This window comes from Panthera pardus, unplaced genomic scaffold, assembly GCF_024362965.1.
Source record: "Panthera pardus isolate Hobbes unplaced genomic scaffold, ASM2436296v1 HiC_scaffold_8, whole genome shotgun sequence".
Lineage (NCBI taxonomy): Eukaryota > Metazoa > Chordata > Mammalia > Carnivora > Felidae > Panthera > Panthera pardus.
Genome location: NW_026527013.1, coordinates 9,621,718 through 9,644,726, shown reverse-complemented (window position 1 = coordinate 9,644,726; position 23,009 = coordinate 9,621,718). Strand labels below are relative to the sequence as shown.

Sequence of the window (23,009 nt, the reverse complement as noted above, 5' to 3'; positions counted from 1 at the left end):
TGTCTTCTCTGTCTCCCTCTCCCTCCCCACCTCTCTGTGCTTTCCTGTGCCTTTTCTGTCTCTGTCACTCTTTATTTCTCTCTTTCGGTTAACGTCAGTTAAGTAAGCAGCAAAGTGTGCCTAGTTGGTTGTGAATGTGTGTCCCTTGACACATGGCCGATCGTGGTTGACACTGGTCTTTGACCTAAACCTTTTTTATTCATAGATGCTCACTGTGGCCAATATCAAAGCATCAGACTTTAGGGGGCTTGGGATCACGTATTCATTCAACAAACATTCCTTGAATGCCTCCTGTGTGCAGGTCGTCTTCCGGCCACCTTGCGTATGTGGTGAATGGAAAAGACAAAAATCCCTGTCTGGGGAGAGTTGACATTTTAGCGGAGGGTGGAGTTGATCAACATAACGAAGAGATTGTGTGTATGTGTGTGTCAAGGGCCAAGTATCTTAAATATTTTAGGCTTCGTGGGCCATACAGTCTCTGTCGCAACTGCTCAGTCGCAACAAAGCAGCCACGGAGAAAATACATGATGGACATGGCTGTGTGCCAACAAAGCCAGAATTTACAAACACAAGTGGCTAGTCCATGGGTTCTTGGCAGACTCCTGTGTGAGAGGGCGGTGGGAGCTTGGGGAGAAAAATTAAGCAGTAGAGGGGTTGTGGATCATCAGAGCGAGAGGTTGTACTTCTCCTAATAAGCCCTGAAGGAGGTGAGGGGGGCCATGGAAGTATGTTAAGGAAGGAAGACCCAGGATAGCCAGTGCAAAGGCCCTGGGGCAGGAGCACGCCTGGTATTTGTGAGGAGCAGCAAGGTGGCTCACATGGCTGGTTGAGAGAGTAAGGGCAGACGAGGGAGGGGGTGAGGTCCCAGGAGGGGACAGGCGGAGAGGCTGTATAATTTATCATCCAAACCGGGACAGTTTTGAGAGCAAACAGGTAAAGGAGGACTCAAAAAATAATTAACAGGCGTTGCATGATCTACAATGGGTGTAAACTGGGACATTCGACCTCCCGCACCACCACTGTGGGACCTTGGCTCTTTCACGGTCAAACCCACATCGTTTTTATCCGGGAGGCTGGGGAACTGGGTGTTCTCCTGAGCTGAATATTTTTTTTTTTAACATCCTCTATACTTTTCTCTGAATGAACCATTCTCAGAACGTTAGAGGAAAATAAACCGTAAAACAGAAGGCACTTCAGAATTTTACTGGGACTCAGTCATTAATTTGTTTGATGCGTGCCCTGGGGCCGAGGCTGGGATGAATCCGCATCTCCTTTAAGGCTCTCCTGGACCAACCATTATAGATGGAAACTACTATGTAAATGCAGCGAAGGGGTGAAGTAGGGGAAAAAAAATTCACTCTGTTGCAAGCCCGAAGGCTGGTTCTCACCCCAGCTGTGCTCTCCACACCCTGTGTGAGCCAGCAAATCACCTTGCCTTCCTCAGCCTCAGTTTCCCCATCCACCGGGTCTGGAAATTGTGGAAATCACGGGGCATTTTCTTTGGCTCGGAAGTCCTCTACTAAAGCGATAGTCCTCTACTAAAGCGATCGCATTCCAGGGAAAGAGCCCAATCCTTTGGACCCGAGATAAATACGGTCTTGCCTCCTTAGTGTTATTTAAACAGTCCGCCCCCAGGGGCCTCAGGGTTCCGTGCATTCGCCATGCCGCCGATGCTCGGTAAACACCTACTGCGTGCTGCTCGGTAAGCACCTACTGTGTGCCAGGTGACGTGCTGGGCACTGGGGAGCTGACGTGTTAGGGAGCAAAGGCCATTTGCAAACAAGCACGTGTATGAATTGACTAGGTGATTCAGAGAGCAGAGCATGCTGGGAGAAGAATGGATGTCAGGCAGGGCTGGAGGGGGCGGCCGGAGGGAGTCCTTTGGGTCGGGAGGCCCAGGAAGGCTTCTCTGAGGGGGGGCACTGTAGGAGCTGAAGGCTGAGCGGTGAGGAGGAATCAACCACACCAAGATCGAGGGGACTCCGGGCTCCGGGCAGAGGCTCGGGGAACAGAAACACGTAGCACACTGTAATATGGAACTTTGCCGATTTCTCCATTGGACGTGCCGGAGACATTCTTTTTCCACACCCGCCTCCTGAGCTCCATGGAAGGGTCATTGAGAAAGTGACATTTGAGACGAAAGACGTGACGGAGCAAACCGAGGAGGCAGCAGGGTGTATCGGCCAGGAAAACTACGTTAGGCGGCAGTAACAAACATCCCCCGAAGTCCCCGTGACGTTAATAACAACAAATCTCCTTTCTTGCTCACGCTACATGTCCAGTGTGGGTTGGCAGTGGAGGAGAGGGGGCCGTGTGCAACATGGTCACTTGGGAGCCAGCTCTGGAGCCCCTAGGACATTGCCACTTGCTGTCCCAAAAGGAGAGAGACCCCTGAGGGTCCCACAGTGACACTTCAGTGCTCTGGTGCAAAAGTGGCACGGCTATTTCCATCCACTCCTTCGTGTGGCCGTCAGCCAACCACAGGGGGACCAGAACAGGCCATCCTACCATGTCACCGGAAATACTCAGTGACAGCACTAATGGGGAATAGTGTTCCAGGCACCAGGACTCCTTGAGCCTTTGGAGGAAAGACGGGACTGTAAGAGCACATCCTTTTCAGTATCACTGATGACAAGTGAGCAAGTTTCCATCCTCCTTCCGTTCCCCAGACCCAGACTTGTGCACACACCCGCCCTTTACCTGAACTGCCGAAGGAGGTCAGACCCAGGAGGGGAGGTTTGGGCCGCCCCACGTTCTCTGCCGTCACCGTGGCCACGGCAGCTCCAGCCTTTCTGCCTGGGAAATCTAGTTCCCGTCTTGCTCCCGAGCAGACCCCACGGGAAGCCCACTTGGTGATCAAAACCCGCGCCCGTCCCTGCACCAACTCCTTCTCCGTGAGTTGTTGGATCCAGAGCATGGAATGGAATCATTTGGGCCAGACTGGAAAGAGAACACAACACGTTCTCTGCCAGTCCCAGGGAGAAAATCAAACAAGGGAGAGGGGAAGAGGGAGAACAGGTTGAGAACTAAGGACGCGGGCTGGGCAGGGAACTTGGACCCACCTCTCATTCAGTCATTCAACAAACATTTATTGAGCACTACGTGCATGCCTGGCATTGTGCTAGGGAACACAGCAGGGACCCAAAAAAGCGCTGTCCTTGTTCCTTGTGGAACTGGCATCCCAGCTGGGGAGATAGGCAGTGATCAGGAGAAATAAACAAAGCGTAGAAAGGGTGAAGCGCTAAGGGCAAAGATAGAGCAGGAAATGGGGTCAGCAATGGAGGGTCATCAAAGAGGGCTTCCTGGAGAAGGTGACTTTTGAGCAAAGACCTGGAGGAGGTGAGGGAAGAGCCATGTAGGAATCTAGGAGGAGAGCTTTCCAGGCGGGGGTGGGGCAGCAGGTGCAAAGGTCCTGGGGTGGGGCTGTGCCTGGTGCATTTGAGGAGCCAAAAGGAGCCCATGTGGCTGGAGCAGAGTTATCCGAGGTTAGAGTGACAGAGGGGCTTGGGGGTGGGGGGGGTGGGCTGCCATTACATGGAGGCCAGAAGTCCGAGACAAAGATGTCAGCAGGGCCATGCTCCCTCTGAGACTCTGAGAAGAATCCTGCCTCGCCTCTTCCTGGCTTCTCCTTCTGGCTGTTGACCCTTGGTGTTCCTTGGCTTCTCTCCACCCTCTGCCTCCGTGATCATGTGGCTGTTCTCTCCCCTGCGCGTCCCTTCTCCACCTGGTGTTTTCCTCTTTAAAAGGACGCCAGTCATATTGGACTAGGCCCCCCCCATCACGACCTCGTCTTAACTCGATGGCAGCTGCCGAAACCCTATTTCCAAGTAAAGTCACATTCCCAGGTACCGGGGTTATAAATTCAGCACATCTTCTGGAGGGACACAGCGCAACCCAGAACAGACCTTGGGCATGGAACTTTACCTCTCTGTGCCTCAGTTTCCTCACCCAGGAGGATGGGAAGGATGACGCACCAGCTTTGGGGGTCCGTGAGAGGATTAAACGAGCTCGGGTAGACCGAGTGCCTGGCCCTGTGGATGTCTGTTATTATCCTGGCCAGCACGTCATGGCCCAGAGGGCCCTAAGCCCGTTGGGGAGCTGGGGTGTGGGCAGAGTCTGAGATGAAGGGGCCGCCTCGGTTCCGAGGGGCCTCAGCCATTTCTCCCCATTCCATCCTGCCTCCTCCCCCCCACCCCGCCACCGACACACGCCCGCTGCTCTGTTCCCATCCCAAGCCTGTTTCCTGAGATGGCCCAGACTTTTTCTTGTGTTGGCTGGTAAGGGCTTTCTCTCCCTGGACTATATTTAGCCTAAGAAATAGGCATGAGAACCCTCAGCTGCCACAGCACTGGAAAGGAAAAGCACAAAGCCAGTCTTGCCTTCTGTCCAGCCCTGTTCTGCTGACTCCATTCTTTTTTTCCAGAACCTTCTAGCAGCACAGCATTGGAACTTTGGGTGTTTCTGGGAAGAAAGGCATGAGCTAGGAGCCCTGGCCTATTAATTGTCCCCAGAACCTGTCTGTGTCTGCGATGAAAGTTGACTTTGTTTGTTTGTCTTATTTTCCTTTTTTTTTTTTTTTTTTTTTTTTATCACGGTGAAATCCCACAGAACACAAAATTTACCATCTTCCCCGTTTTTAAGTGTCCAGTTCCACGGCATTAAGTACATCCTCATTTTGGGCAGCCGTCGTCACCACCCATGTCCAGAACTCAATTACGTCTTGCAAATCAACACTCTGTCCCCACCGAACACTGACTCCCCACCCCCTCCCCCAGCCCCTGTCTACTTCCTGTCTCTGTGAATCTAGGGACCGCACAGAAGTAGAACCCTACAGCATTTGTGTCTTTATGACTGGCTTATTTCACCCAGCATAGTGTCCTCAAGATTCATCCATGTTGTGCCATGGATCAGAATGTCCCCGCTTATACCTCCTCCCCAAAGGGTGCCCCATCAGGACCTCAAGCATCGTTGACTGGTTGGCCTGTTTTTGTGTTTCGTATATAACGGAATCTTACGCCGATGTTCCTTTCTGTCCAGCTTCCTTCGCTCGACACGCACTCTGTAAGGTTTCATGTGACAAGTGGCAGTCATTCATTGCATGCTATGCCATTTATTTATCCTCTCTCTTGTTGTCGAGGGGGATTCAGATTATTTCCAGTTTGGGGCTATTATGAAGATCGCCACTGTGAACAACCTTGTGTGTGCCTTTGCCCAACACGTTTCTGTTGGGTAACTATCCAGGACTCGGGAGGGGAATCTCCGGGTGGTCGTGCGGGGACGTGACTAATTTCAACAGCAGCTCCCAACCCATCTCCCAAAGTGGTTGGACCATGTGCTGTGGATTGAACTGTGTCCTCCCTCCTCCAGTTCATACATAGAAGTCCCAGCCCCCAGCACCTGAGAATGTGACCTTAATTGGAAGTGGGGTCATTGTGGGAAGATGAGGTCATCAGGGGGGACCCCAATCCAGTATGACTGCTGGGGGGAGGAGGTGGGGGAGGAATTTGGCCGCAGAGACAGACATGCACACAAGGAGGACGTCACGCGGAGGTGAGGGTGGGGACCACAGCAATGCCTCTGCAAGCCAAGGAACCACTAAAGGGTGTTTTCAGTGAATCCCTAGACTCCAGGAGAGAGGCATGGGGCAGGTTCTCCCTGGAAGCCTCCAGAAGGAACCAGCCTTGTCGACACCCGGATCTTGAACGTCTGACCTCCAAGCACCGTGAGACAATAAATTTCCGTTGTTTTAGGCCCCGCAGTTGTGGTTCTTCGTTACCCAGACACAGGACCCTCATCCACCATGTCACCCTCCCATGAGCAGCGTGTGACGATTACAGATCCTCTAGGCTTTCCAGCACCTGGCAGTATGTGTCTTTCTCATTTGGGCCTTTCTGCTTGGTGGCAGCAGCATTAGATGTGCTTTTAAAGGTGAGCTTTTAAAGCCACTCTTGGGGGCCCCACATTGTGCAGATGGCCCAGAGCTGATGAGCCACCCTAAAGCTCCCCTGCTCTGGCGGCTGATGCCAAGGCTTCTCCAGCACAGAGGTTAAGTCCATGGGCTCTGGGATCCAATCCCATGTTCGTCACCAGCTAGCTCTGTGACCTTGGGCTGGCACTTTTGTCTTTCTGGGCCTCAGTTTCCCCAACCATAAAATGGGCACGATGATAAAATAGGGTATCCTGACTAACTAAGCTAATGGCTGATGTACTTAGAAGAGTGTCTGGCACGAGTAAGTACTTCATAAGCACTGCTTTTTTATATTTCTCTCTTTCTTTCTCTCTCTCTTCTGGATTTTCATCCCTTCCTTTTACTTCCTTCTTGGCACAGTGTTCTGTTCTCCCAGAGAAGAATGTTCTACTTGTGGACTTCTCCCCACCTTGAAAACTGAGCTGGGCGCTTCCAGGAATATTTTTGAGATTGACATTGAGGCTGCAGGGCACAGAGGAGGGAGACATTTGAGGAAAAGGCTCACAGCCCTGTTGGTTGTCTTGGTGATTTAACCCGGGAGTCAGACTCTGCCTTCATGCACCCTCCTATAAGGGAAAAGTGTGACTGTGTCAGAGAGGAGGAGGGAACCAGGGGTTCATTTGTGCATTTTGATTGGGCTTTTTTTTTCTCTCTCCTCATGGATTTTGGTCTGGGAAGTTCTGAGTTTCATGCTGGTTCCTGAGTCCTGTGAGGGCTGCATGATTAGGAGGGGGCTTTGTGCTTTTAATGATACCTCTCAGGTTTCCCCCCACTAATTGATCCTGTGTTCTATTTCCTTGTCTGGGCTGCCAGAGCTCTAGGACTCCACAGGCCACGGACATTTAAGAGCAGAGCTCCCCCTTCTCCCACCTGTCAGGTCATACCTGAATCCCACTGAACACTCACCCGCTTTCCCTCCTCACCTCCCACAGAGCAACGATGCCTCAGGGAACACTTGGAACTGGTTGTACTTCATCCCCCTCATCATCATTGGCTCCTTTTTTATGCTGAACCTCGTGCTGGGTGTGCTGTCAGGGTAAGTGTCTGGTACTCTCCCCATCCCACTCCCCGTCACCATCTTCTGACCATAAAGAGGCCATCGAACCTTTGTTTTCATACTCCAGGCAGAGGCAGAGAGTAGGCTTCTTCCCTTGTCTTGGGTTAGCCAGAAAGTTATTAGCAAGTCAGGTACAGATGCACAGGCTGTGCACTGCTGAGAGCACCCAGCAAAAGGACTCAAGGGGGCTGAAATCCGGTGCAACTTCGACTCACAACCCTGCACCCCTGGCATTGAGCAACCTCCACCCAGGAAAAGGGAGCTTCTTTCCAATGCAGACCTCTCATTCAGAAGTCTTTCCCAGCACACAGCCCATCACACAAGAAAATTCTATAGAGTGCTACTTCCTATAATTAACATTAAAAAAAAAATAAAACAGTAGATTGGGTTTTCCCCTTCCTGTTTTCCAAATGCAAAATCTCAATATACAGTCAAGCATGCATTTCCATGACATATATTGTCCCGTACCCCCAAGATCGGGTATTGGGTGTTTTGTGGGGTTTTTTTGGCTTAATCATAAATAGATTTTCTTTTTCTGATCACAAGAAGTCTGGGGAGCGGCATAGTGGCTCCACAGTGCCATCAGGGACCCCAGTTCCTTCTGGTTTTCTGCTCTGACGTCGTTACCAGGCAGAGGCTTTCGGTCTCATGGATGCCTCATGGTCTGAAAGTGGCTGCCTCACACTCACAAGAGAGCCACCGCATGTTCCAAACACGAAGAGGAGGGAGGGGAAGGGAAAGGGGGGGAGGGCATATATGAGGGAAGGGAGGCTGTGGCAGGAAATCAGCTTGTGTCTCCTTGGCCTAACCTAAAAGAGGGCTTCAAATCTTCTTCACCCGGGAGTGCAGAGAATGAGAAGGGGGTGTGCAGCCTTCGGTTTGACTTGTTTCCTCTAGCTGGGGTGCAGCTGTTGGATAATGTGGGAAGCTGGCAGAAACACCCCCATCCCTGTGGTGCTCTCCCAGAAGACCTGATACCTCGTGTTAAAGTCCACTGCCCTCCTGGGGTTTTCGAACCCCTAAATACGCGCGCACACACACACACGCACACACACAGAGTCCCTAAAACGTGTACAACGGCCAGACCCGGCTCTTTCCTGCTTCTGCAGGGAGTTTGCCAAAGAAAGGGAGCGGGTGGAGAACCGGCGGGCCTTTCTGAAACTGAGGAGGCAGCAGCAGATCGAACGGGAGCTCAACGGGTACATGGAGTGGATCTCAAAAGCAGGTGAGGCCCATTCATCCTGGGGCCCGGGAACCGAAATCCCAGGCCCCGGAGCGCGCACGGAGTCATGCCCGCGGCTTGAAGGTGGGTGAGGGGAGGGCCTGAGGGGGGAGCAAAGAGGGCCCCTGACCAAGGAGCCCCACTTCCCGGAGGCCGGAATCTGGGCTACGGCAGCGGGACTTCCGGGGTGAAGCCAGGAGAGGACATCGCCTCCTCCGTTCCCGTCAACTTTAGTTTACGTCCCAGCCCTGCCGCCTCCTAGCAGCGTACCTCCCTTCCCTGTGCCTCGGTTTCTTGGGTGGTCCAATGGAGACACACTCACGCCTACCTTCCAGGGCTGTGGAGTGTGCAGTGAGGTGGTCCACGCAGCAGGCACGTGTTTATTGGCTCAGCCATTCCCAATGCTTATGGAGCACCCACTCTAGGCTCTGAGGATGTGACAGAACAAAAGATGGGGCTCCGACGTTCTAGTGAGGGAGACAGAAAAGAAACAAGTACGGACAACGCGGGGTGCTCCCCAGTGCCGAGGAGAAAAATAACGCAGCTTAGGAAGTAGAAAAGAGTTGGAGGAGGTGGGCTGGTCAGAGAGGATCTCTCCGAGGAGGTGATGTCCGAGCAGACCCGAAGGAAGCCGTGTGGATGTCTAGCGAAGGGTGTTCCGGGCAGAGGGGATAGCAGGTGCAAAGGTCCTGGGGTAGGGGCAGCGTTGAGTCATAGCAAAGAAGCCGGTGTGGCTGGAGCAGGGACACGCAGGGCAGATGGGGAGGAAAGGAGGGCAGGGAGGTGGCGGGGGCCGAATCAGGCAAGGCCTTATGAGGAAGCTGGGTCTCATATTGAGGGACGTGGAGGTGGTGCTCGCTCTCCTGCTCTTGCTGACGTGGGCTGCGAGGCAGGAAGAACCGAGCAGCACGCTGCTGGCTGGTTGAGCTGCCGCGATCAGCAAGAGGAGAGCGAAGGTGGCCGGGCAGACCCTTGCCCTTCCTGGTCCGAGGGAACGCGTCCCAGGAGAGCCCCGTAGACGCTGGAGCTTAACTCTGTGCTCTTCCTCCTCAGAAGAGGTGATCCTCGCCGAGGATGAAACCGACGGGGAGCAGAGGCATCCCTTTGATGGTAACTGCTCTGAACCTGGCTCGGGGGGTGGGGGGGGTGGCTCCCGGGAGGAGACCAGAGCAGCCAGTGCTGGGGGAACAGGCTGTTTGGTTGTCAGGGGCCTCCAGGGGATGGATGCTCAGAGCCCAGGTGACACCAAGAACAAACACAAGACCAGGTCAGGACCAGGAGGATATAGGGAATGGCAGGAATCTGCGGCTTTCGGGAATTTCAGGACGTCGGCGCAGGTTTTTCGTGTTCTGGCCTGCCCTTTCTGCTTTAACCCCGTGCCTCGGTTTTCCGCATCCGTGAAATGGGCATTATGATAATAATACCCACCTCATCGGATAGTTTATGAAGATTACATTAATGCTTGCAAATACAATGCCTACCTGACTCAAGGTCATGACTCACCGTCTGTGTTTGCTGAATAAATAAATAGCCAAGAATCCGGCTTACTGTTCAGGACCGTGGTCTCACGGTTGGAAATTCGGTGAGACAGAGCAAGGGCTTTGGATCGAAAATACCAGGCAAGAGTAGGAAGTAAAGGAGCTAGGGTTTATCTCGGAGGGTTACAAAATGGATTTTACTATTTGCGGGGGAGGGGAAGAGGTGACCCACGGGGGTGTCTAACTCATTTTGTTGGAAGCGTGTGCCTGAACTCCCTGTCCCCTGGAGAGCCCGTGGGGGAGGAGCGGAACCTACATACTGAGCAAAGGGATCCGCAGTCCCGGCCGGCCTGGCAAGCATACTAAAGGTCAAGGGTGGGCTGCCTTCATTAGGGGTCACTGTATATCCGGTCCCAGGCATCCCCCAGGGGCAATGACAACTGAGAGCCCAGACCTCGGTCTCTAAAGTCAGACTGAACAGGACGTGGTTCTCGTCTTGACCCCTTGGGCAAAGTCATGTAACCCCTCCCCCCCGAGCCTCGGTCTCCCCGTCTGCAAAATGGGCATACTCTTCCCTCCCACCGGACCGGATTGGCGTGAGGGTTAAACCCAACACCCCGGCAGAGAGTCCCTGGCAGAACAACACCTGGGGCCGAGGACGCAGGGGCGCCGAGGTGTGGTTCCGGTGTCCAAAAGGGTAACGTCTTTTTCTCTTGCCATGTTTCCATTGTTGGAGCTCTGCGGAGAGCCACCATAAAGAAAAGCAAGACCGACCTGCTCAACCCCGAGGAGGCTGAGGACCAGCTGGCCGACATCGCCTCCGTGGGTGAGTCCGTCCGGCTGCCTCCTGGCGCTCGGCTGTCACCGATGGCGTCAGAGATGCGCGCTGAAGGCCTGGGGCCCTCCAGGCCTGCACTTGGATCCCTACTCTGCCCCTTGCCACCTTTGTCTCCTGGAGGAGGTGACGCGATTATGGGAATAACAGCGGCGCCTCCCTCCTGATTCCGTCCGTGGAGCTTAAACTAAATAATCCCCAGTAAGCATTCAGAAGGGCGCCCGGCAGAGCATAAGCTCCCAGTAATGGTATTACGATACGTCAGTACTCACGGAGGGGCTGCTCTTACGAAGGGCCGGCTGTGAATAGGATGGGAAACCAAATCCCGACCCGCGTGGGCCTTGCGGTCCAGGGCAGGACGCCGATGTTAAACAGGTAGTTCCCGAAATAAGCCTGTCGTGATCGTGGCGCTGCTGAGGAGACGCCCCGGGTTTGGCGTGCTCTGGAAGAATGGGGGGTGGTCAGGGAAGGCTTCTCGGAGGAGGTGACATTGAAGCTGAGGACTGCAGGATGAGTATAGGAGTTGGCCGTGGCTGTGAAAGCAGAGAGAGCCAGGCGGGAGGCTGTGCTCGGTCTGTTGCTGTCGGTTCTTGCCAAGGGCAGAGCCTGGGGAGGAGGGGACATTTGCTCTTTCCCTGCGCGCCCCTCCTGATTGAGACCGTGCTGCTTCCGACCTTCTCCGGAGAGACTAGATTATATTTTGAACAAAAAATTGTTTTCTTTGAGAGAGGGAGAGAGAGAGAGAGAGCAAGCGGGAAAGGGGGGCAGAGAGAGAGGGAGAGAGAGAGAACCCCAAGCAGGCCCCATGCTGTCGGCACAGAGCCCGATGTGGGACTCAAACTCCCGAACCTGAGCCCAAACCAACCTGAGTCAGGCGCTGAACCGACTGAGCCACCCGGGCGCCCTGAAGTGGGTTTTTAAACATTCCCAGTAATGAAAGTGGGAGAGCATCCAGGCAGGGGAAGTAACACATGACCTTGCGGGGAGAAAGCCTTTAAAGGGAGGGAGGGGAGGAAGGAAGGGGAGAAGGGAATTTAATATATACACGTGGTTCTGATCCGCGGGCACCAACTCTTCCATACTTTGCTGTTTTCGCTCCCCCCTGGTTTTTGACCTTGTGCGCTGGGTTTTGACATCATTTCCACTGCAGTCCCATCCTCCCGGAGGGTGGCGTCCCCGTAGTTGTTTGCTTAGCCGTGGCTCTGTCCTATGGTGTTGGAGTTTCCAGTGTTTTGCCCCCACAGAGGAGCACCACCGCGAGCATTTATGTACAATTACTGCCCCCACCCTTTGGGCGTGTCTCCTTGGGGATAATTACAGGATCAAAGATACCAACAGCTTTTCAACTCATTATTCACAGAGCCCTTCTGGGTTTCAGAAACACCGAACCCATGTACAAACCTGCCAAGCACTCATACGTTCAACGGATTCCCCCCTCCCCAGCCACTGCGTATATTGCCCATTTAATTCCCTTTCCCAGCTAAGTACGTCTGTAATGACGCCTTCAAGCTCGTTTCAATTTGCATTTTTAATTTCTAGCCACAACCCTCTTTTGCCTTGTAATGCTGAACTAGACCTCCTTCGACTTGTGGGTGCATCTGTGTCCCTCCTCCCACAGCAAGTTCAAGAACGGGAGCACTCCCAGCAGTGCTCTGTGTGTTTGATCCGTTACGTCTGGCTCACCCACCAAAAGATTGGCATACTCGAGTCAGGATCGCCTCTGTGGATAAGATTGGGTACCTGCTCCTCACCGATGGAGAGGTTCTTTTTCATCAGTCATTCTAGAAAAGATGGAAAAGTGATACTACCCGATGTTGGCAAGGATGTGGGGAAATGGGCATTGTCGCGTGCTGAGGGTAGGAGTTTGGTTTGCACGGTTTCCACCGCGTGGTTGGGTATTATTTAACTGTAGATGTTCCTATTCTTTGACCCGGCATTTCTGCTTCAAAAATATTTCTTCCACGTGTGCAAAAGATCGATGCCTCTTCTCAACAGCGTTGTCTCTGGTGTTCAAAAGAGTGAGAACCAAAAGAGCCCGGCTGGCTCTGTCGGTAGAGCGTGCAACTCTTGATCTAGGGGTGGTGAGTTGGAGCCCCGTGTTGGGTAGAGAGGTTACTTAGAATCTTTTAAGTGAAAACACACACAAGAAAGTAAAGTGAAAACCAGAGACAACCCGCATGCCCAGAAATGGGGAGACGACTGAAGAAATTGGAGTATTTACGTACGATGGGCTGTTACGCAGCCAGGAAAAAGAACATGGCTGCTGCTCGCATGGAAAGATGTTTGAAAGCGATTTCTCAGTGAAAAAACCAAGTGGCACGGCATTATGTAAAATGTATGATGCCATTGCAAGAACAATATTAAGTATGAGAGGTACTTAAAAGCGTGGAAAAGTGTGAGGGATTTTGTTTCACTTTCTACACGACAATTTTCTAAAACGTACAAATTACTGACAGTCATTTCTCTTGAAATCAGAAAAGTAATTAAGTACGGTTGAAGTTACTTAAAAGCAACACAGACTGGGGGCGCCTGGGTGGCTCAATCGGTTGAGTGTCTGACTCTCGATCTCGGCTCAGGTCACGATCTCATGGTCGTGAGACTGAGCCCCGAGTTGGTCTCTGTGCTGACAGTGTGGAGCCTCCTTGGGATTCTCTCTCTGTCTCTGTCTCTCTCTCTCTCCCTCTGCCCCTCCCCACCCTGTGCTCTCGCTCTCTTTTAAAAAATTAATTAAGTACGTCAGCAAGTAGGTAAAAAATATTTTTAATTTTTTTTTTTTTTACATTTATTTATTTTTGAGACAGAGAGAGACAGAGCATGAACGGGGGAGGGTCAGAGAGAGGGAGACACAGAATCTGAAACAGGCTCCAGGCTCTGAGCCGTCAGCACAGAGCCTGACACGGGGCTCGAACTCACTGACCGCGAGATCATGACCCGAGCCGAAGTCGGCCGCTTAACCGACTGAGCCATCCAGGCGCCCCAGGTAAAAAATATTTTTTAAAAAAGCAACAAGAGACTGATTATGAGGACTCTGATAGCTATACAGGCTGGGAAGAATTTGGTGGAAAAGCAGAGAAAGCTTCACGAAGGAGGCGTTTGTTGTTTTGGTTTTTGGTTTTGGTTTTTGAAAAAAATGTTTTTAATGTTCATTTAATTTTTGAAAGAGAGAGAGAGACAGAGCGTGAGCACGGGAGAGGCAGGGAGAGAAGGAGACCCAGAATCCAAAGCAGACTCCAGGCTCCGAGCCGCCAGCACAGAGCCCGACGCGGGTCTCAAACCCACGAGCTGTGAGATCGTGACCTGAGCTGAAGTCCACCGCTCGAGCGACTGAGCCACCCAGGCGCCCCGGGAGGGGTTTGCTTCTAAGCTGGGCTTTCTGTGGAATGGGGAGAGAGCATCCATTTGTGACGGCTGCCATAATAAAATAGCATAGGCTTGGGGGGCTTAACAGCAGAAGACTGGAGACTGGAGTTCTGGAGACTGGAGTTCCCAGCTCAAGGCGTCCATCAGGGTTGGCTGCTTCTGAGGCCTCCCTCCAAGGCTGTAGACCAGGCTGGTAGAGGATTAGGGCCCACCTACAGGACCTGAGTTTACGTTATAATCCGCTCGTCGAAGAACCTAGCTCCAAATAGGCTCACATTCCGAGGTACTAGGGGATAAGTCTCCGGCATATGAATCTAGGGGATCCAGGTCAGTACATAACAGGGGGGCCAGCCAAGAAGCCATGAGAGAGACTCACAGATGGTTTGTCCGTGGGAGACCCTGCTCTTGAACTTGTGGCCGACGTAAGAGACCTTGCTCCTTGGAGAATGCAGTTCCAGGCTGGTGTGGGATAAGCACGTGATAAGGGGAAGGACGGGGAACCAGAGTAGGAAGCGGTCGGACTAAGAGCCACGGCTGTCCCGTGCCCTTTCTGTTAACAGAGCAGGCGACGTTCAGCTCTCCAGACGGGTCCCGGACGTAGGCCAGGGCCTCGGTGTCCCCGGACCAGGTTTGCCCCGGGCAAACCCACCAAACTCCAGCCCCTTTGCCTGATGGCTCAGAAACGCACAGGAAGGGGCCCCCGCTCCAGCCAGTACCCCAAAGGACACCTCTGGAATTCCAGTTCTGACCAGGAAATGACTTGACTTTCGTTTCCGTAAGGGAGACCAGCTAAGCGTTTCGGAATGAGGCCGGAGCCGTGCGTCTGCTGTCGAACCCTGGACGGCAGCGAGCACAGCCTTGCGCGGTCCAATCAGCCGCTGAGCGCCTCACAAAGCCGTCTCGTCTGCAGCTGACGAACATACTGCCGAATTCTGGAATTTGAGTCGTTTATAGGAACAGCTGAGCCGTGAATGGAAGCTGCCATCACAACCAGCTCTTCAGGAAAATCAGATTCCTTTTAGATGACTTTTGATCGGAAGCTCTGCGCGGGCTGTATCCGTCTGCCGGGGCCGCGTAACATAGTGTCAAAACTGGGCGATTGCTCGAATTCAACCCGCAACTTGGGCAGGACCCGTTTCAACTTATGGGCGATTTCAGGGCCACGTAAAGTGCCCCAAGTCCCCATCTTAAGCCTTGGTGGTGACAGGCTGCTGTCCTCACGGCAGGACATTCCAGACCACTACTGGTCACCTGTGGCTCTTGATCCCTCGGGCAGAGCCAGTGTGAGCAAAGAGGTACTTCATTCTTCTAATCAGATTTAGAAGTCTTAGCCCAAGAAAAAGAGCGTGAAACGTCTCTTTAACGTATTTCTATACTGATGCCATGCTGAAATGATAACGTTTTGGGTCTGTTGGGTTCCATAAAATCTCTTATTAAATTTTTTTTAATGTTGATTTATTTTAGAGAGAGAGAGAGAGAGAGAGAGAGAGAGACAGAGCGCAAGCGGGGTGGGGGAGGCAGAGAGAGAGGGAGACACAGAATCCCAAGCAGACTTCAGGCTCTGAGCCATCAGCACAGAGCCCCACGGAGGGCTCGAACCCACGAACCGTGGGATCGTGACCTGAGCTGAAGTCGGACGCTTAACCGACTGGGCCATCCAGGCGCCCTGTCTTACGAAAATATTTGTAGAATCTAAGAATTGCCTGCAATTGCCATTCCAGAGAAAAGCTAGAGACAGGAATGTATAGAGAAGGGGAGCGTGGGTCCAAGTGAGCGTGAGATACGATCCAGGTGGCAATACGCAGCTAGCAGGGACCTAGCACGTAGTAGGTGTTCAGTTAACATGCACTTCCCTTTTCCTTCCCAGTGGGTGCTGTGCTTGTGGGATATGTCTCCGGGCCAGTGATCAGGAAAGACTTGCTCAATAAATTGGCACATGAACTCGGTCTTCAATGGAGCACTGGGGGTTCTAGTCGAAGATTATGATGGCCATGGTGGCCAGCATGGGGCTAAGGTGTATTCTCCCAGCAGCCCTGTGAGTGGGCAGTGTGGTTGTCCCAGTTTACAAACGGAGGCACGGAGGCCCCAAGATGCGAGGTGTCTTGGCCAAGGTCACTTGGTGGTTGGCAGTGGAACGGGTTTTCGGTGGGGCTCCAGCAGGAGTGGGGGGTGGGGAGCCTCCCGCCCACTGTGACTGAGCTCTCCCTCCTCCTCCCCACGGAACATCCCAAGCTGACCTGAGACCTTCAAAAGTCTCAATTCTTTGTCATGCCCTGTGGACACCTGCGGATCTGGGCGCATCTTTGGGAGCTGCCAGAAATGCCCCAACTGAGAAGGGGCCGTGAGGAGCCCCGCTGGGGTTCTCAACGCCTGTGAGGTCAGGCAGGCGACGGACATGAGGGAGAGAGGGTCCCGCCTCCAGGGCTGGCCAGCTGCCGCCGAGCGGGCATGTGTGTTTAAAATTTTGTGCGTGGGAAGGGAGTGGCGCCCTGGGAGACGTTTGCCGCGTCCCATGCTGGTGGGATGCTGCTGATGCACCTGCTGGGTGGACGAATGAGTGAATGGACAGACCAACCAATGAGCGCATGAATCGATGAACAAGCTGGTGAACAGGGGAAAGAATGAATGAGCCAAAGAACAGTCAACCAACAAACGAATGCCCTTGAAGGTGTTCAAGAAGAGATCATTCAGAAGATAGGAGCTGCGAACTTTCCCCTAAACCTGTCCGCTCTCAGTGCGTGGCATCTCGGTCCCTCCAGGGGCTCAGGCCAAAGACCTTGGCTCCTCTGTCTCTCTCACACCCACACTCGACCGGCAGCAGGCGTTGAAATCTCCCTGAAGTAACACATCCCCAGTCTGCCCACTCTTCTGCCTTCCCAGCCACCGCGGAGTCCAGCCGTCATTATTGCTGGCCTGGACCAATGCAGTCACCTCCTCCCTCTTCTTGCCCTGGCCTTCCAGACTGCTCCCCCTCCCTGCAGCAGCTAGAGGGCGCTTGTGAGCAGCTGAGTCAGTTCTCCCCACGGCCCGGTAAAGCCCCGCTGGTTCCGCACGGTCCCCACCCTGCCCTCAGCTCCTCCTTCTCTCCCCCTCATCTTCTCCACTCCAGCCATACTGGTTTCCTTATGCCATTCCCCAGATAGGTCAGGCAGGCAGATTTCTGCCTCCGGACCTTTGCACTTACTGTTTCCTCTGCCCACAAATACTAAGGGGGCTTAAACCAACGCCTTCACCTTGACCGCTTGGCTTGAATATGGCAGCCTGCCCCATGGTCCCTCCTGAGGCTCCCCAGCCCCTTACACTACTGTGCTTTTTCTTTTTGCCAAAGCACGTTGCACCTTCCATCACACAATTACTTTTTTTTTTTTTTTTTTTACCATATTTGCTCTCTCTCTCCCCAAATGGAGATTAGTCCCAGGAAGGCAGGGCTCTGCTAACTAGAGTGTCCTAAACACCTGGAGTAGAGCCTGGCACACAGTAGATGCTCCACCAGTAAAAGTGTATGCAGGCAGATTCTTTGCTGCTCACGTCTAAAGTGAAGTGTCCACGGAAACTAATTGTCCTAGCCACACCTCTTCCTGGAGGCTCTCCAGGAGTTCTCCCTGCAGCGAGGGTCCTGAGCAGAAGCTCCTTCCTCATTCCCCCACCGTGGCATGACCCCCAGAGCCATCAGATGCGGCAGGAGAGGGAGACGCAGGAGTCATCAGTGGAGGGCCATCTGTCTCCCCGTGACATCCAGGGCTCTCGTTGGCCGTTTCTGATACTATTATCTTTGCCTTCCTGTAAGCTCCAGCTCTGGAACGCTACGTCCCTGGGTCATGGTGGATCCCCCCTGGGGGGCTAGACGGCTCGCCCGGGAGGCTGATGGATCCCCCGGCCGGATTCTGTGCCTGGGCCTCGCGGCGGTTAATTGCCTCCACAGGAATGCCCTGACCTTCTCCGTCCTCTCCTCGGCAGGGTCTCCCTTCGCCCGAGCCAGCATTAAAAGTGCCAAGCTGGAGAACTCGACTTTTTTTCACAAAAAGGAGAGGAGGATGCGTTTCTACATCCGCCGCATGGTCAAAACTCAGGCCTTCTACTGGACTGTGCTCAGTCTGGTAGCCCTCAACACTCTGTGTGTTGCTATTGTTCACTACAACCAGCCCGAGTGGCTCTCCGACTTCCTCTGTGAGTACCGCCCGGCCCCGCCCCTGCCCACTCCCGCTCCCTTCCTCCCGGCCCCGCCCCTGCCCACTCCCGCTCCCTTCCTCACACCCTTTCCCACTTGTGGCGCCGCGTGTTCCTTCCTTACCCCTTGTTGAGTCTGCCCTTTGATGTGGACGTGTTTGCAGCTGGCACCTCAACTGAGTCTTTGGGCCTGAGGGGCTGGAAGCTGGAATTCAGGCCACCAAATACTTCTGTGATTTTTTTTTTAAATTTTTTAATGTTTATTTATTCTTTGAGAGAGAGAGACGGGGAGAGAGAGAGAGAGAACAAGCAGGGGAGGGGCAGAGAGAGGGAGATCACAGGAATCCCAAGCAGGCTCCGGGCTCCGAGCTGTCAGCGCAGAGCCCAGTGCGGGGCTCGAACTCACAAACCGCAAGATCGTGACCTGAGCCGAAGTCGGATATTTAACTGACTGAGCCACCCTGGTGCCCCTGTGATGCTTTTTAAAAGAGAGGCATAAGGGTGCTGGTGAAGGGGGCATTGGAAGAGAGACAGAAAGGGGTAGAGACCACAGGACAGACAGATGGAGACAGAAACACACATGCAATTAACAGGTAATATCTCTGGGGATGTTAAAATGAGTGATTTGTGGTTGAGAGAGGGGGATGCTTTAGGGGCAGAGAGTGGCCCTTATGTTGCCCCCATTTTCTCTGCTTCTCCCCTCTTCTTTCAAACCTTCTTCCCCCCCCCCCCCCCCCCCGCCCGCCACTTTCCTCTCTAGCCCTTTATGACCTCCTTATATCCAGGATTCATTCCTAGAAGATCCGCCCCAACAACTATGAGAACATCTGGCTCCTTCAATGGCTACCAGGACCCTTAAGGCCTTGCCTTTCTGGGCCTATTCCAGGTTCCAGGAGTTAGCATGTGATACTATCAGAATTGATGGCCAGGAGGGGGTGAGGAGAAGCAGTGAGAGGTGGGGAGACCTCTGACCGGGATTTCAAAAATAAAGAGCTCTGAGAAATCAATAAGAGTAGCGTCCGGCGGTGGGGAAGGCAAGCGCACGCCCTGGCTCTGGCCTGTGGGCCCCGAGGGAGGATTTCCCAACACCGTTTGCCTGCTGGCTGCCCTCCGCCTGCAGCTACTGGCCTGTCTGACTTAGGTTCGTAGCTTCTTGCCCCGTCTGGCCTGGTTCGGGGTTGACCCAGACAGCCACTGGAGACAGTCGAGTCTTCAGCCTAGAGAGGCCTAGGAGCCTGGTCCAGGTCATTATTTCCTTGTAACCCTTATTGTTCTCCGTCACATTGGTTGACCCCTCAGGACACTCCCCAGGGGCCAGCTCTCCTTCTGAGAGCCCTGACCTAGTTCCAACCCTCGAAATTGAATTTGGTCCCCGTGGAGTCTTACAAATGAGGACTCTTCTTGTGTTAACCTCCTCTGGTAGTCTATTTTTAATCTCCCATATTCTCCACACTAATCACTTTGCTCTGTCTGTCCTGGTTCAGGAACAGAGAGTTGGGACTCCCCGTCCTGGGCTTCTGTGTCTGTAAAGGTCCTTTAGTTATCCCCATTTGAGGAAAAGGAGACACAGAGAGGTTAAGTGACTTGCCCAGGAACACACAGCTAGTAAGTGACAAAGCCAGGATTTGAACCCAGAATCCAAACTGTGACTAATGACAGATCCCTGCCCTGGGGTCACCAGATGACCTGGGTTCTCAGTGCCCGCTCTGCTCCTAACTCATCGTGTGACCCCAGACAAGTCACTACCGACAGCCAGACATCAGCGGAAAGCGTCTTCGTTTATAAAGCACCCTTTTATTTTATTTGCCACAAAGAAAGAAAGCAGGGCTACTATCTTAAACGAGGACATGTCGATTTTAAGATACACCCCAATTTCCCAGATGTCAAACTGAACAAAAGCGTGTGTCTTAGAATCCGTGAGATGTGGTCGTTTCTCGGGGTCTCAGATTTCTCATCTGGAAATTGGGTTTATTGGGCCCTGAAAGTTCTTCCCGACCCTCCAGGGCTACAGACAATTCTCTCAGGTCTTGTGCATTGCCAGCAACGAGGTTGCCATGGTAACTAGGGGGCAGGTTTCCCAAAGTTGTTTCTGGTGGTTCTCGGAATGCACCAGAAGTTACAGCCAGATGTCCCTCGCTGATATGTTGGCCTGACGATCCCAGAGACCCTGGTTTCCCTCAGATCCTAGGAGCTCCCTGGAGTCCAAAACACTAAGGGGAAGAAGATCCGGTCAGGAATGAGTGTGAAGGACCTTGACGGTTCAAACCACCTCTTAAAAGAATGATAAAAGAAACACCCTTGACTTTCTTTTTTTTTTTTTTTTTTAATGTTTATTTATTTTTGAGGCGGGGAGGGGCAGAGAGAGAGGACAAGAGAATCCCAAGCAGTCTCTGCACTGCCCGCACCGAGCCCAACGCGGGGCTCGAACCCACGGATCGTGAGATCGTGACCTGAGCCAAAATCGAGAGTCAGACACTTAACCGATTGAGCAACCCAGGCGCCCCAACACCCCTGGCTCTCAGAATTACCTATGTGACCAAAACTGAAACTCTTGGAAGTTTGGCTCCTTTGTCTTCCTTTCTGTTTTCTTCCGCTCAGAAACCCTCCTTACCCCACCAAGAAAGCTCTCTCGGAAAAGGTCTTGAAATTAGCCATTTCTCTGCTGGTGCAAACAAATTCCCGTATGTTACCTCTCCCCAGGGCGTTTGGACTATCATGCTTTCTTACCAAAGAACAAAAGTGCTTTATCTTGTCCAAGACTTTTAGACATCAACAAGACAGGATTTTACCGGGGGGCATCAGATAGGTTTTCCAAGTTGGGAGAAAGGCCGTATCTTAGATTGGTTGCCCCTGAATCTCCAACTAAGCCCCTGACACAAAGGTTACTAAAAGGACACCATTATGACTTCTACTTCAGTTTCTCCTTTGGAGCTCAGGCGTGTAAAACTGGACTTATCATAACTCTTAGATTATGGCATCCTGGGCTCATTGTTATTTTGTTAGTCGGGCAGTTCGTTCGTTCGTTCATTAGTTTTAAAACGTACTGGGGCGCCTGGGTGGCTCAGTCGGTTGAGCATCCGACTTCGTCTCAGGTCACGATCTCGCGGTCCGTGAGTTCGAGCCCCGCGTCGGGCTCTGGGCTGACAGCTCAGAGTCTGGAGCCTGTTTCGGATTCTGTGTCTCCCTCTCTGTCTCTGACCCTCCCCCATTCATGCTCTGTCTCTCTCTGTCTCAAGAATGAATAAAACGTTAAAAAAATTTTAAAAATAAAAAAATAAAACGTACTAAGCACACAGGAACCCACCAGCCAGCACAAAACCTGAGTCCTTGGCAAGGACCTGTGCCCAGCTCTTATCGTTGAACCAGAGCAAAAAAGTGCATGGTGGAGAGCCATGGAACTTTCCCCACTCCTTTTTAAGATCGGCCAGGGGTTGGTGGGTTGGAGGGTGGGGGACAATTGTTGTTCCTCACTTTAACAGTGGAGAAACTGAGGCCTGTGGAAAGGAAGCCTTGCATAATCTTTAGCCAAGGCCACCAACGACCCTCCTCTCTCCCTGCCTGCCAGGCCAGATGGATGGGGTTGTTATTAACAGGAAAGTCAGAGCCGCCTGGAACCACCCCCGCCCCCCGCCACGCACTCCACAAACCTAACTTCCTTTCCATTCTCCCTCCTCTCCCTTCTAGACTATGCAGAATTCATTTTCTTAGGACTCTTTATGTCCGAAATGTTTATAAAAATGTACGGGCTTGGGACGCGGCCTTACTTCCACTCTTCCTTCAACTGCTTTGACTGTGGGGTAAGTACTCTCGTTGATAGGAAGTTCAACTCTCCGGCTCTTGCCAAGAACGGCTGATGCCTGGGCACATCAGAAAGGGAACAGTAGGGTCACGTCTGGACGTGAGAGACGCAGCTGAAGGAATGAGAGGGCAATCCCAGATACCGGTGAGGACACAGAGGTTCCCAAACTTTCAGCCACTGCCAGCGGGAGGGAAACGTTCAGGCCCTCTTTCGTTTATAAAAGTTCCAAACCAAAGGACCCAATATCCCGTGGCAGCAAGATGGAGAAGTAAACTGTGGCACGGCCATATAATGGAATTCTCCACAGCAAGGAGAGGCGACCAGCCACAGACAGTGACAAAAATCAGCCCGTAGAGCAGGATTCCGCTCCACTCACGTAAGATGAAAAGGATAAAAACTAGACGAGTGTATGCTGGTTAAAGATGATGCTTGAGAACTTTAAAGGGGCAAGGACCTCAAAAACCGTCATGCTCAGTGAAAGAAGCCAGACCCAAAAGGTCACGTACTGCATAATTCCATTTCTGTGAAAGGTCCAGAATAGGCATATCCATAGAGACCGGAAGCAGGTTAGTGGCTGTGGGGAGGAGGAAGGAATGGGGGGTGACTGCTCGTGGGGAGACGGGGTCTCTTGGGGGAGCGATGAAAATGTCTCAGAACTGCACAGAGGTGACGCTGACCCAACATTGTGAACGCGCGAAATGCCGCCGGGTTGCATGCTTCAAGTGTTTACTCTGACGTTCTGTGGGTTTCACTTCGATTTCTGAAAAAACGCAAGGAAATGGTTATTGCAGTACCCAGGGGCCCCTCGAGGCTTCTGGGGGTGGAGACCCTCACCCTGCTTCCGTGTGGGGGCCTCCTGGTTGGGTTCCCGTAAGGTTCGGGGCCAGGGCACGATTTCCAGGGCCCTGTGGACGCGAGACCAGGTTCTCTGCTCCAGGTTATCATCGGGAGCATCTTCGAGGTCATCTGGGCCGTCATAAAACCCGGCACATCCTTCGGAATCAGCGTGTTACGAGCCCTCAGGTTATTGCGTATTTTCAAAGTCACAAAGTAAGTCTCTGGAGCTCCCCCGGCATCCCGGCAGGGGCGGGGATGGGGACCGGGGACGGGCGGGCTCAGCTGA

At 52.9% G+C, this 23,009-nt stretch overlaps 1 protein-coding gene across 1 annotated transcript in view; it reads left to right on the top strand.

The window, feature by feature from the left end:
* Window positions 1-23,009, top strand: part of LOC109254011 (voltage-dependent P/Q-type calcium channel subunit alpha-1A) — a 277,715-nt gene that overhangs the window by 176,262 nt on the left and 78,444 nt on the right. The window contains 7 exon segments of the mRNA XM_053897324.1: window positions 6,901-7,004; window positions 8,135-8,250; window positions 9,301-9,357; window positions 10,462-10,551; window positions 17,878-18,087; window positions 21,772-21,884; window positions 22,824-22,936. Of these exon segments, the coding sequence (XP_053753299.1) occupies window positions 6,901-7,004; window positions 8,135-8,250; window positions 9,301-9,357; window positions 10,462-10,551; window positions 17,878-18,087; window positions 21,772-21,884; window positions 22,824-22,936 (803 nt within the window).